General features: G+C 44.2%; 1 protein-coding gene across 1 annotated transcript in view; it reads right to left on the reverse strand.

Annotated features, from left to right (window-relative positions):
- Window positions 1–442: 442 nt before the first annotated feature.
- The window catches only part of EIF4EBP1 (eukaryotic translation initiation factor 4E binding protein 1), a 31,498-nt gene continuing 19,415 nt past the window's right edge, over window positions 443–12,525 (reverse strand). Inside the window, exons 2-3 of the mRNA XM_069075918.1 lie at window positions 4,720–4,899; window positions 443–915 (exon numbers count right to left, since the gene is read on the reverse strand). Of these exons, the coding sequence (XP_068932019.1) occupies window positions 884–915; window positions 4,720–4,899 (212 nt within the window). The 3' untranslated portion in view covers window positions 443–883. The remainder of the gene's footprint in view (window positions 916–4,719; window positions 4,900–12,525) is intronic.

Raw genomic sequence — 12,525 nt, forward strand, 5'->3', positions numbered from 1 at the left:
GCCCTGGCCTTTATTAGCCTTGAACCCAAGTTGACAATACCCTCTCTTCCATACTATTTGCTAAAATATCTTCCCTTCAAGGTCCAGCTCAAATACCACCTCCTGCCTAGAGATCTCTCTTACCATGCAAGTAAACATGTACCTTCTTACAACATCTCTTGTCATTTTATGCATGGTTACCTTAAGTGGTTGTGTACTTGCCCTGATTCCTAGCAGGTACCTTATTTCTCACAGGGCCTGGTACAATTCAATAAAATACTTTACTGGTTTGATTAAACCAAGCCCATCTCAAGAATATGGACAACTCCCTTGATGTCAAGACCCAGTTTGCCCCTCCCACATCCCAGCCTAAGTCCTGTTTATGAGGTTGAGCAAAAGGCAAGTGGGACTCATCAGATGGGTTGAAAGCAGTCGCAGTGGAGAAGAGATGCTCAGACAGGCCTCTGCTCTCGGCCCTAGGTCTAGAATTGGCCGACCAGCTTTTATTTCCTCTCTAGAGGGGACATTCCTGTGACCTTGTGTGTGGGCCACAGGGCACAAACTTGAAAGGGGTGGACACAGCCATTCAGGATGAGACCTGAAGAACTAGACAAGTTCACAAGGGCTCCTCCTGCCCCTGATTTTGTCCCTGTGCAGCACGGGGTCGATTTCTGTAGCAATTCCCCTGGGAAGGGCAGCTCCTGGCATTACTGGAAGTATCTGCTGGTGTTGGCTCTGGGAAGGGGGGAGCTGTTCCACTGGGGGAGGAGGGAGTGGGACATCTAGGCCCATCCCTGGCATCAGCTCTGGAAAAAAATCCTATAAGGCTTGACCGGTGTGTCTCCTCCCCTGAATGGGATCCGTGGGTCTTGGGGACCACTGCTCAATTCTGGTGGCCGGTCCTTTAAATGTCCATCTCAAACTGTGATTCCTCATCTGGGGAGAGAAAAGATAAAAACTGATGAACCCAAAAGACAGTAGATGGAATTATTATCTTGGAAGTTGGTTATAGGGTATTTAAATAGAGGTCACTTTTTTTCTTTTTTTCTGTTAGGCTCATCTCAACACCCCTCTCCTGTACTCATCCAAGTTTATTAGGGAGTGGAAGAAGAAGGGAAAATTTTCCTCATGTCAAGCCAGGAGGCAGTTTCCAGAGATTGCTTAGCTACTGTTCTTCCTTTAACCCCAAAAGAAATGCAGAAATCTAGGCTTCCAAAGTCACATCCTACTCTGGGTTACAAAAGGGCCTCAGCATTTAGAATTCTGAGACATTAGAAATCACCCAGTCTAGCTTTTCAGTTTACAGAACAAGGAACAGAAACTAAGATTAAGCAACTTGTCCAAGGTCAGAGTTATTAAATATCAGAAGCAGGATTCAAACTCAGGTCTTCTGATTCCATATCTGGTAATTTTACTATCCCCATTAGGTTGTTCCTCTGATTTTGGGGGTAGATTTGGATAATTTGGTCACTCCCAACTATACCCTAAGTAAACGTTCACCCTCTTCTTATTTTTCTGTGAATTTTGTGATAAAGCAGATTTGGAGAAGAGTTGGAATTACCTAATCTAGGTCATAGACAGTTTCCTCAGCTAAGATGTTCTAAAAGGAGATGAAAAGATGCACCTTGTTCACGTTGTACTGCGCTTAGGAGCCTCTCAGAATGAAATACTGCATATACCATTAGACTGGTTTTGCTAGCCTGTTTTTTTCCATTCCCTTTTCAGAACCTTTCCAGTCTTTTCATACCTTATCCTCATTAACTCACTTGCTCTTCAATTCATCAACACCTGCCTCTTTGCTATTCCTAGCACCCAGTACCCCATATCCTGACTCCTGGCACTGTCACTGGCAATCTCCATGCCTGGAATGCTCCCCCTCCCTCCTGGCTTGTCTGGCATCTTTCAAGGCTCACCTAAAAGTCTCCCCTTCAAGAAGTCTTCCCTGGGCCCATTCAATGCCAATGCTCTCCCTCTGTGGATTCTCTCCAATTTATTCTGTGTGTACCTTATTTGTACATAACTGTGTCCTCTCTCTGTTAGACTGTGAGTTCCTTAGGGACTGAACAGTCTTCTGCTTTCATCTGAATCCTCAGCACTTAGCATAGTGCCCAGGGTGTAATAGGTACCTAATAAATGTTTATCAACCGACTGACTCTTTAGAGAGGGAGAGAAGGGTTACATTCAGAAAGGGAAGTGATATAAAAACAAATGAAATCAGTGTTAAGTTACGACTGAGACAAGGGACAAAGCCACTGACCCTATTTTGGGTGTGTCCTTTCAGAAAAAGGACAAAGAGGGGTCCTGTTCTTCCCTCCTGCCCAACCCCCCCCCCTCCCCCCTGCCTCATGAAGGCAACACCATAGACAGAGTGCTAGACTTGGAGTGAGAAATAACTGAGTTCTGTTTCAGACACTCTCTGTGTGACCCTGGACAAGTTTCTTAACCTCTGTCTCAGTTTCCTCATTTGTAAAATGAGGATAACAGCACCTACTTTTATAGTTTTGAAAACTCAATGATATAATATGACCCTTCAAAAACCTTAAGGTGCTATATAAATGTCATTATCATTGTTCTTATTAATCTCTTTCTCTTCCCACTGTTTCCAGATCCCAAGACACCAACTTCAGTTTCTGTCACCCTTCCAGAAGCTGGTTCTGTTCCCCCATTTCTCTTGGCAGCATCATGGCACTCTGGGTATCTTTCTGCCCTGTAGCTCATGCAGTGGGGCTCCCAGTCTTCTGTGTGCTTCCTGAGTCTCAGATCCAAGCCCCTGGGGTGGAGGCAATTTTTTACCTGCTGTTGGCATGCAGTAGCTCCCCCTTTCCTCCCCCCCAAAAAGCCCAAGCTGCTTCCCTTCTAGGTCCTGGGGTTCACTGACAGAAGAACTAGCCACTGATAGTGGACAGGGCTGGCGGGGGGGAAGAGAAATCTGAGAGTGATAAGACTAGGCAACAGAAAGAGAAGTGGGTTTTTATCTTCTTTCCAGCCCCATTCCTGGAAATGGCAGCCTTTCTAACTAGAGAGCTTAAGGATTTTCCAACAAGCTGGCTTCTTGTGTGCAATATGAGCAAGACCACCTAAACCCACCTCTTGCTGCCCTTTGTTATCAAAAGGATTGCTCTTTGGGAGGAGGGGAAGGGAGGGGTAACTTAGGAAAGGCAAAGCATATAAAAAATGAAAAAACAGGAAGAGAAAACAGCTTGGTGGTGATGCTTTTCCAGTGACCAGAGGCAGAACCAGGGGAACCTACTGAAAACAAAACCTATAGGAACAAATTGCCAACTTGTTTCCACCATGCTAACAGGAATGATAACACAGATACAGAGAGAACAGTAGATAGACTCAGGAATGACTAGAGGCTACCTCGTCCCTCCCAGACACAGAAGAGAGTCAGGGAGGCTAGGGAGCAGTGGATGATGGAAGTTCTCATTTAGAGATGAAGGATGTGGGTTAAAATCCTGCTTCTGCCCCTTACTTGTTTGACCTTGCTCTGGGCCTCAGTTTTCATATCTGTACAATGACCTCTAAACTGTTTTCTAGCATTAAATCTATGCTTCCTCTGGTCATACACTCACAGTATCATAGATTCAGAGCTTGAAGGGAACTTAGCCGTCATTGAGTCCAACCCTCTTTTTCTACACAGGAGGAAACTGAGGCCCTCCATTTGTCTGGAGTCAAACAGCCTGCAATGTTGGAGACAACGTCTTTCTGATCCCAAATCCAGCAATTTCTACCATGCTGCTGCTGCCTCCAGCCTAACTCCTTAAAGCATGAATCTACTTCTAAAAGGCTGCTGGGTGGCCTCGTTGAACAGCAAAGACACTGGACTCAGAGTCAGGAAGATACTAGTTCAAATCCAGACTCAGACATTTACAAGCTGTGTGACCCTGGACAAGTCACTTAACCTCTCTCTGACCCAGTTTCCTCAACTATAAAATGGGATAATAATAACACCTAACTCCCAGGGTTGTTGTAAGGATCAAATGAAGTAACATTTGCAATGCATCTAGGTGCTTATTAAATGCTTGTTTACTTCCTTCCTCCCTCTACCAGATGCATGTCTTAGCCTATCAGCACACTGTCTCTTCAAAGGCAGGCACACTGTATCTTTTGTAAAGTTCTGCTTTGGGGTGCCACAAACCCCAAGGAAGCTGACCAAGTGTGAGATAAATAATAGCACTAATGAAGGGTGCCATTTATGACACAGCACTGAAAGGAGCCATGACAATGACACAGAGGGGCCCATTTTTATCCACTTCTGTTTTAAAAGAGCTAGCCTGCAGAACTTCCTGCTACCCTGACTTACAAGAATGACACCACTCTACTCCCAGGCTTCTGCAGTTTCCCATATTTTTATGCAAAGGAAGAAACAGGAAGCTACTGTGAATTTTCTGTAACATCTCTAGGGGTAGACCTGCCCTCAGACACTTATCCTTGCAGGGATGGGGCTATTTTGGTGGCCATGAAGGGTGTGGGAAATGGGGAAAAGACCAATTTGCTCATTTCTTTCATCCCTAACCCTGGAAAGCACCTTAGCTGAAGGTTAAGTCCTAGAAGTGGTCAGATCTATACTTGGACATTTATAGCTCTAGTTCATGCTGCCTGACTCTATGCAAGCCATTTTTTCCACCTGGGCCTCAGCCTTGTGATGCACAAATGAAGAGTGTGGAGTAGATGATCTCGAGGGTCCTTTATAGCTCTGATATCCTGTGTTTCCCCAGCAGTCTCCTCTCTACTTACGGCTTCCTGGCTTGTCTTCATGGCTGTTGGGTAGGTGGTTCGGGTTCATTTCAGTAGCAGGTTCATCACCGGGAGGGCTGGTGACCCCAGGAATGGTGGGCAGATCCCGGGGAGGTGTTTTGGCCACAGGAGAGTTACGACATTCCATCAAAAATTTTCGGTCATAGATGATCCTAGTGCCTGTAAGAGCACAAGTATGGCTAGGTCAAATGTCTATATGGATGCTCTGATTCCAACCAAAGGCTTAGTTGGTAATGGTAGGTCTGAGAGTGAGAAATCACAAGGTCAGGGAGAACTCTGTGCTGGAACCCAGTTTCCAGTGGGTGCTGAGAAAAGAACAACAGATTTAGAGTTCAGGGGTCTGTGTTCAAATACTGACTGCTAATTACTGAGCTTGGACAAATGACTCTCTTAGGCACTTATGATTTTGTTAGACAAGATTCAATCCAATTCAACAAACACTTGTTATTAAGTGCTTATCAAGCATATGGCACCATGCTAAGTACTAGACATACCAAGATTATAAACAAAAGCCTACCCCCAAAGAGCTTACAGTCATTCTACTGGAAGGATAACAGCATAAGAGAAATTTAGAGCTGGAAGGGGTCATAGGAAACACCTAGTATGGACCCCCTCATTTTCTAGAAAACATGGCTGAAAGGCTAAAGGACTCTCCTAAATTCACATGTATTTAGTGACAGAGCTTCTGTTTGAGACCAGATCCTGACTCAAATCTAGTATTATTCCCACTATTCATTCTAACAGTTCTCCCTAAGTTACATGGACACAAGTTAATTGAAAAATAATACCAATGAATTTCAAGATGGAGAGAGCCCTAGTAACTACAGGGGCTCAGGTCCAGGTTTTGTGTGAAATGGAACCTCTGGGGTCACTTCCAGCCCCAATCTGTGTTGATGGGCACCAGTCTAACAAGCTGGCATCTACATCATTTAGCTTTGGTCTACGGCCCCTTCTTCCCGAATATTCCCCAACATCTTATCCTCTTACTCTCCCAACTCATGGTTAGTGGTTGTCAATTAACAACCACCTACACTGAGACCATGAGATCTCACAGAGGTGGAGGGAGCTCAGTATATAGCCTACCTGACCGTTTCCTGATACCTCCCATAAGCTGTAGTTGAGTCTACACCTCCAGGCGCTGGACGATCCATGGCATCTTGGGGCACATTATCCCATTTTGGTCTAACTAAATCTGTTAAGGCTTATACTTATCTGAAATCTGCTGCCTAGAACCTTGCCTTGGTCAGGATTCCTTCTGCTCCCTAGAACCAAGCAGAACTTCAGCCTAATTCTTGTTTCATGCGACTGACCCTTTTGGTACTTAAAAGACTTTGACCAGAGCCTTCTGAAGCAGAACACTTCTCTCTGTCCTGCTCAGATGGGACTCTGTCTCCTGAACATCCATGTTCACTCCTGCCTTTGTTCTCCAACTTCAGACTGAGAAAACATGACACAGTAAAGAGGATCTGGGTTCAAATCCTGACTGCCGCTCACTCAATGTGTGATCTTAGGTCACCTCACATCTGGTCTTGGTCTCCTCTGTAAAATGAAGGGATTTGATCTCTGAGACTCAGATCAATGCCTGCCTTCTCAATAAAGCCTCCTCTGACCATTCCAGCCCATGCAGATCTCTACTGTAGCTGAGCTTTTTTTTTTTTTTCCTTTTTTGGCCTTTTGGAGGGCAACTGGGGTTAAGTAACTTGCCCAAGGTTACATGGCTAGTTTTTTTATTTCTGTGTGTGGGTGTTAAATGTCTGAGGCCAGAACCGAACTCGGGTCCTCCTGACTCCAGGACTGGCGCTTTACTCACTGCGCTACCTAGCTGCCCCTGTAGCTGAGTTTTAGCAGCCTAGAGATAAAGCAGTTCAGCACCCATAATATCCTATTTTGCGTTGTCATATGTGGGTCTTATATCCTCACCTAGAATACCAGCTCACTGAAGGCAAAGAAAGAAGTGGCTGATGGGTGGTTTAGTGGTAGAATTCTCGCCTGCCATGCAGGAGGCCCGGGTTTGATTCTGGCCTATGCAAATTGAGCTTTTGGGGCAGCTAAGTGGGGCAGTCAATAGAGCACCAGTCCTGGGGTCTGGAGGACCTGAATTCAAATCTGGCCTCAGATAGGAATTTATTCACTTACTAGCCATGTGACCTTGGGAAACTCACTTAACCCCAATTGCCCTGCCTTCCCCCCGCTCCAAAAAGCAAAACAAAAAACAAAAACAAAAAGTGGATGTTTCTTTGTATCCCACAAAGGGTGGTACTTAAAAGACTTTGACCAGAGCCTTCTGAAGCAGAACACTTCTCTCTGTCCTGCTCACATGGGACTCTGTCTCCTGAACATCCGTGTTCACTCCTGTCTTTGTTCTCCAACTTCAGACTGAGAAAACATGACACAGTAAAGAGGATCTGGGTTCAAATCCTGACTGCCACACAAGAGACATCTTTAACAAACCCCTGCTGATAGACTGACCACAAAAAAAACCAATCACCTACCCCAAATGACAGATCTGTCTGTGCTCTTAATAGGTGGTCTCTTATATCATGTTACTGTAGAGGACCTGGGGAGGTACCTCTCTGTGGAAATTTGGTTTATTTATTATTTATTTTAAGAATTTTATTTTTATTTGAAATTGAGGGGTAGACAGATGAGGGGGATTAGAAAATAAAGGCTTTTTTTTTGCTTTTTGGAGGGGCAGTTGGGGTTAAGTGACTTGCCCAAGGTCACATGGCTAGTTTTTATGTTAAGTGTTTGAGGCCGGATTTGAACTCAGGTCCTCCTGACTCTCTATTTGCTGTGCCACCTAGCCACCCCAATAAATGCTTTTTAATTGAAAAATATAATGGAATGAAAAGGTGCCCCTCTGCCTCCAGCTTAAAATTCCACCACTAGAGAATCATCCGTCTGGGTTAAGCAATACCCACCTCCATGAAGTCTTTCTTTATACCACAAATACCAGCCGGAAGAGAAAACAAAATTATTAAGACTTTCGTTTGAGTAAATTTGGCAACCTGCTTTTCCAAAGGCTCACTGAGGGCAGCATGAAGGCCCTAGATACCTGGGGGGGTGGAGTGGGTCAGGGCTATTGAAAGGAATGAGGTAGGTCCCCTCAACAAAGACAAACACTACTTATTTTTAACATTTTGCTCAAGTCTGACTGTTTATAAGTCTGAACAGCTCTCTTCACCTGAGATGGAGATGCTTAAGTAAAGGCAAGTTGGGAGACTCTCATCCTCACACAGGAGTCAGTGGGAGAATCCAGATTAGAATTCAAAGTGTTTCTAGGAGAGGCAATATAGTCTAGAGGAAGAACAAGGGGCTGGAAAGTTGGAGACCTGTGATCTCTCCTCAGCTCTGCCACTAACTAGCTGTGTGACCTCAGGAAAGTCACTTTGCCTGGAGGTGCATGGGGGACTGGAGGGTTCAACTAGATGAACTCTAAGGTCCAGCTCTAACATTCTGTATTCTAGTCTCTTCCTGCTCTGACATTTCACACCCTAAGGAACCTCTGAGCTCTGATAGTCTAGTCAGTTCTAAAACACTTCAATTTCAGGGAGCTTTTCTCAGGTAACTTCAAAACTTCCTCTCAGATGGTCTTTACTTTCTTTTGTCCTCCTGACTCCAGGGCTGGTACTCTATTCACTGTGCCACCTACCCACCCCAGGACTTTACTTTCTACAGTAGCATGCACTCCCCTTTCCCAAGACTTGCTGAAGTGAATTCTTCGGCCAATTATCCTTTAAATGAGAGGCACAAATTTTGTTCACCTGTTCTTTACAAAGTGGAGAGCTGCCTGGTCTTCCAACAGAAAGCAAGAAAACTTGTGGTCTACATTCTTGAAAAAAAGAATGCAGGTTCAGCTAACCTTTGGGAGTGCCCTCTAGGTCCTGGCCCCCAATCTTTACAAATATTTATTTACTTACCTGATATGAAAAAAAAAATCCAAATACTTTCCCCCCCATAGGATCATAGATTTTCATAGGTCATAAATTTTTATTTACTTGATGTGAAAAGAACAAATACTTTTTTCATAGTACCACAGATCTAAAATCCCTAAAAGGGTCAAGGTCTAAATCCCCTAGTTCAGGGGTGGGGAACCTGTGGCCTTTTAGGTCCTTGGGTGCAGCCTTTTGAGTGAGTTCAAACGTCACAGAACAAATCTCCTTGGAATAAAAGGATGTGCTCTGTAAAATTTGGATTGGGTCAAAAGGCTGCACCCAAGGACCTAGAAGGGCACAGGTTCCTCATCCCCACCCTAGTTCAATCTTCTCTTTTTGCAGATGAAGAAACTGAAGCAAAGAAGCTAAATAATTTGAACCCAGTCAGTGAGGCACCAAGTGGAAGAGGGAGGAGCCTGTCTTCCCCTTTTTGCCTTAAAGCAAAGCTCGTTCTTTAAAAATTGGAAAGAAACTCATCTGACAAGACAAAATTCATACCACAAAATGCCAGAAGAGGTGATACCGCATAAATCTAATCTCAGGATATGCCAGCAAGATAGGGGGGAGGGGGAGAGATTTATTAAGCATCCTGAAAGTCAGCTGACCATTGCAGAGGAAGCCAAGGGAGAGAGATGGGCACAAAGCTACCTTTGAGTAAGCATTCCCTTCATGGGTTGAAGTGAAGGCAGGATCGAGGAGGGAAGGAGGTGGTGGCAAAAGGGAAGACTGGGCCACATGGGGTGAGTTCAAAACAAGAGCTGCTTTTTATTCTCTGGGATCTGGAGTACATCTTGCTGAAGCTAAAAGGGGACTTAGCACATAGAAATGTGATATAGCAAGATAAGCACAGAATCTGGAGTCAGAGGCTGGGAGTTTTAAGTCTAGCCCTGGTACCTGTGTGACCTGGAGCAGAAAATTCACTTCTGAGCCTCAGATCCTTCACCCTTAAAATGAGGGGGTTGGATTGGGTGTCACCTAGGTTCCCTCCCAGCTTTACATCTATGGGTCTATGAACAAAGAATACCAGAGCTGGAAGAAGCTTTAGAGACCATCTAGTCTCCATTTTCCACATGATGTATCTGAACCCTGATGATAAAGGACGTGTCCAAGATCTCCTGGCTCCCTCCTGTTAATGGATGACTCTCTATTTTTCTAAGGGCATCTAGGTAGTGCAGTGGATAGTGTTGAGCCTGAAATCAGGAAGACTCGTTCCCGAGTACAAATCTGACCTCAGACATTAGTTGTGTGACACTGAGCAAGTCACTTAACTCTGTTTCACCAAAAAGAAAAAAAAATACAAAAGACTGGGGATGTGTTCAGGAAATAGGTTATAACACAGGGGACAGTGGAAAATGATATATAGTAATGTTGGAAAGGCAACATGGCACCACATTGGGGAAGGCCTCACCACTTCAGATTTTTGAGCAGGAGCCTGAGAAACTTTTTTGAAATGTGCTTTGTGATCTACAGCAGAATTTGCGAAGTATTTTGAAAGAACAAGGCATTTTAGGTTTCCTTCTGATTCGTTTTCCTCACCTGTAAAAAACAAGGCAATTAAATGATCTCTAAGGTTTGACAAACTTGGTACAGATCTAGGCTCCAGTGCCTAATTTAGGGCACACTGATTTTTTTGCTTCCAAAGAAAGGAAGACAAACATACAAAAGCGATAGGTGTAGGTGTGGTCAGGTGAAGCCAGGAGGGGAGCCTGTTTCCCTGGTGTCTAGCAGTACTTTGTATACAGGTTTTTTTTTTAATAAATAGGTGGCACAGTGGATAGAGCACTGACTGGCACTGGAGTCAGGAGGACCTGAGTTCAAATGTGACTTCAGACACTTACTAGCTATGTGATCCTGGGCAAATCACTGAGCCCTGACTGCTTCTAAAATGTGTGTGTGTGTATGGGTTTGAAATGAATTGTCTTCTTTGACTTAGAACTTTCCTGGCTTAGGCCCAGTTCTGATTTATGAGACCCAATAGTCTCACTAAGAGAAGATCCATAGTCTTCTTGAACCCAAAATTAATTTGCTGGAGGAAATGCCAGTAATAATTTTAAAATCCAAACTATGCTTGTTGTAGAGACTGGACTTTTAATGAGTCTCTCTGCATCTGGCTTCTCCTGTCTCTAAACTATCCTCCACAGAGCTGCTAAAGGAAATTTTTCTAGGCCACATGTTCTTCCATGACACCCCCTGCTTATACATCGTCCCTACTGTTTCTGGGATAAAATGACAAAATAATCCACTAAGTTGTCCCCTTCATAATCTAGCTCCAACTTACTTTGAAATATTCAATAAGCATTTATCAAGTACCTACCATAAGGCCAGGTACTAGGTATGGCCTGGCAATACAAGGACAAAAACCAAATAATCCTTGTCCTCAAGTTGCTTATCACTTTCTTTCTTGTCCTTTATGCTTCAGCCAAACTGACATACTGATCTTTTTCCTGATAGCCTACTTTCAAACAATTAACATTACCTAAAAATGAGCCAGGCTAACTTGAAGTAGTAATGAGTTCCCCATCATGGGAGGTATGCAAAGAGAAGCAACGTCATGACTACTTTTTAGGTGGTTCTTTAGAAGGGAGGGATTCCTGCTTGACTACAAGTGGGCCTAGATGTCCTCTGATATTTATCTAATTCGAGATTTTACGACATTTTTTTTCAACTTAAGATTGAGCAAAGAAGGGGTCAATGAGGGTCTTGAATGATTTTATCAAAAGTTTCAAAAAAGACAGCTGATTATATCTCAGAGAACTTGTTAGGTCACATAGGGCAACTGTGAAAAACTCAAAAAAAGCAAAGAGCCTTGCCAGTTGTATATTGACTTAGAAAACCACAAGTTAACATTGTCTATGTTGCATTATCTTTATTTTATTTGGTCAAACACTTCCCAACTTCAGACCAGGAGTTTGACACCTGATACAGGGTACTGACAACACCAGTGACTTGTATGTCCCAACTGTCCTATCTTCAGGAAAGGCACAAGTGAAAGAGATGTGCCCCCACCCCCACCCCTGGCCTTGGCCCATGGTATTTCCTGTACTTGAAAGTCCTCTCTCCCCTTCTGCACATTCTGAAATTTCTATCCATCCTTTAAAAGCCAACTGAGCTGTCACATCCTCCATGGAGCATTTCCTGATGCTTCCCCACTGCTGCCCACCCCAGATCTACACTTAATACTTTTATTTGCCCCTGTCTGATACACTATTCATGTTGCATCGGACTGATCAGTATAAGCTGAGAGGTCTGAAGAACCTCCGGGCGTCTGAACACTAAACTTGGAGTCAACGTGGTACTGTACTACAGACTCCTTTCATGACAGTGAATGCTCATGGACAAGAAGGAAGCCAAGAAAATCCTTTGTTACAGTAAAACTGCTTGGCTTCCATGGTCCCTGGGTGCTCCCAGCTTGGTCTCTTAGCCTCTGATTCTGTGGTTTGCTTTGGGGTGGAACTTACAAAAGCAGCCAGCTCAGAATAAAAACTGGTTTGCTTCTATAGCATCAGGCAGGCACAACACGCAAAGCCTCATCACAGTCTACTTCAAACATCTGCTTTATTCCATGGGAGTAGTCCTCGAGGGTCTAATTACACTCCCTTCCTCCCAACCCCCACACTGGGGGACTCTTAGCAATTTTACTTCCCCTCTTTCAGCCTCAGTTTCTGGCTCCAAAGATGAGGGACATGTGACTTTGATCTCAGCAAACAAAGGCAGGGGCTTTGCCTTCTAATTCTATTACATCCCTCCTCAGTGCCTAGCATGGTGCTCGCCTCTGGTGCAGTGGGAATGTTAATATTGCTGGTGAATGCCTGCCTCTACAAAGGCAGAACTTCCCTGCTTCCCGTTGGTT

The sequence above is a fragment of the Petaurus breviceps genome, unplaced genomic scaffold (assembly GCF_028583685.1).
Source record: "Petaurus breviceps papuanus isolate PSGF00001 unplaced genomic scaffold, PetGlider_PUasm1.0 90919, whole genome shotgun sequence".
NCBI classification, from domain to species: Eukaryota; Metazoa; Chordata; class Mammalia; order Diprotodontia; family Petauridae; genus Petaurus; species Petaurus breviceps.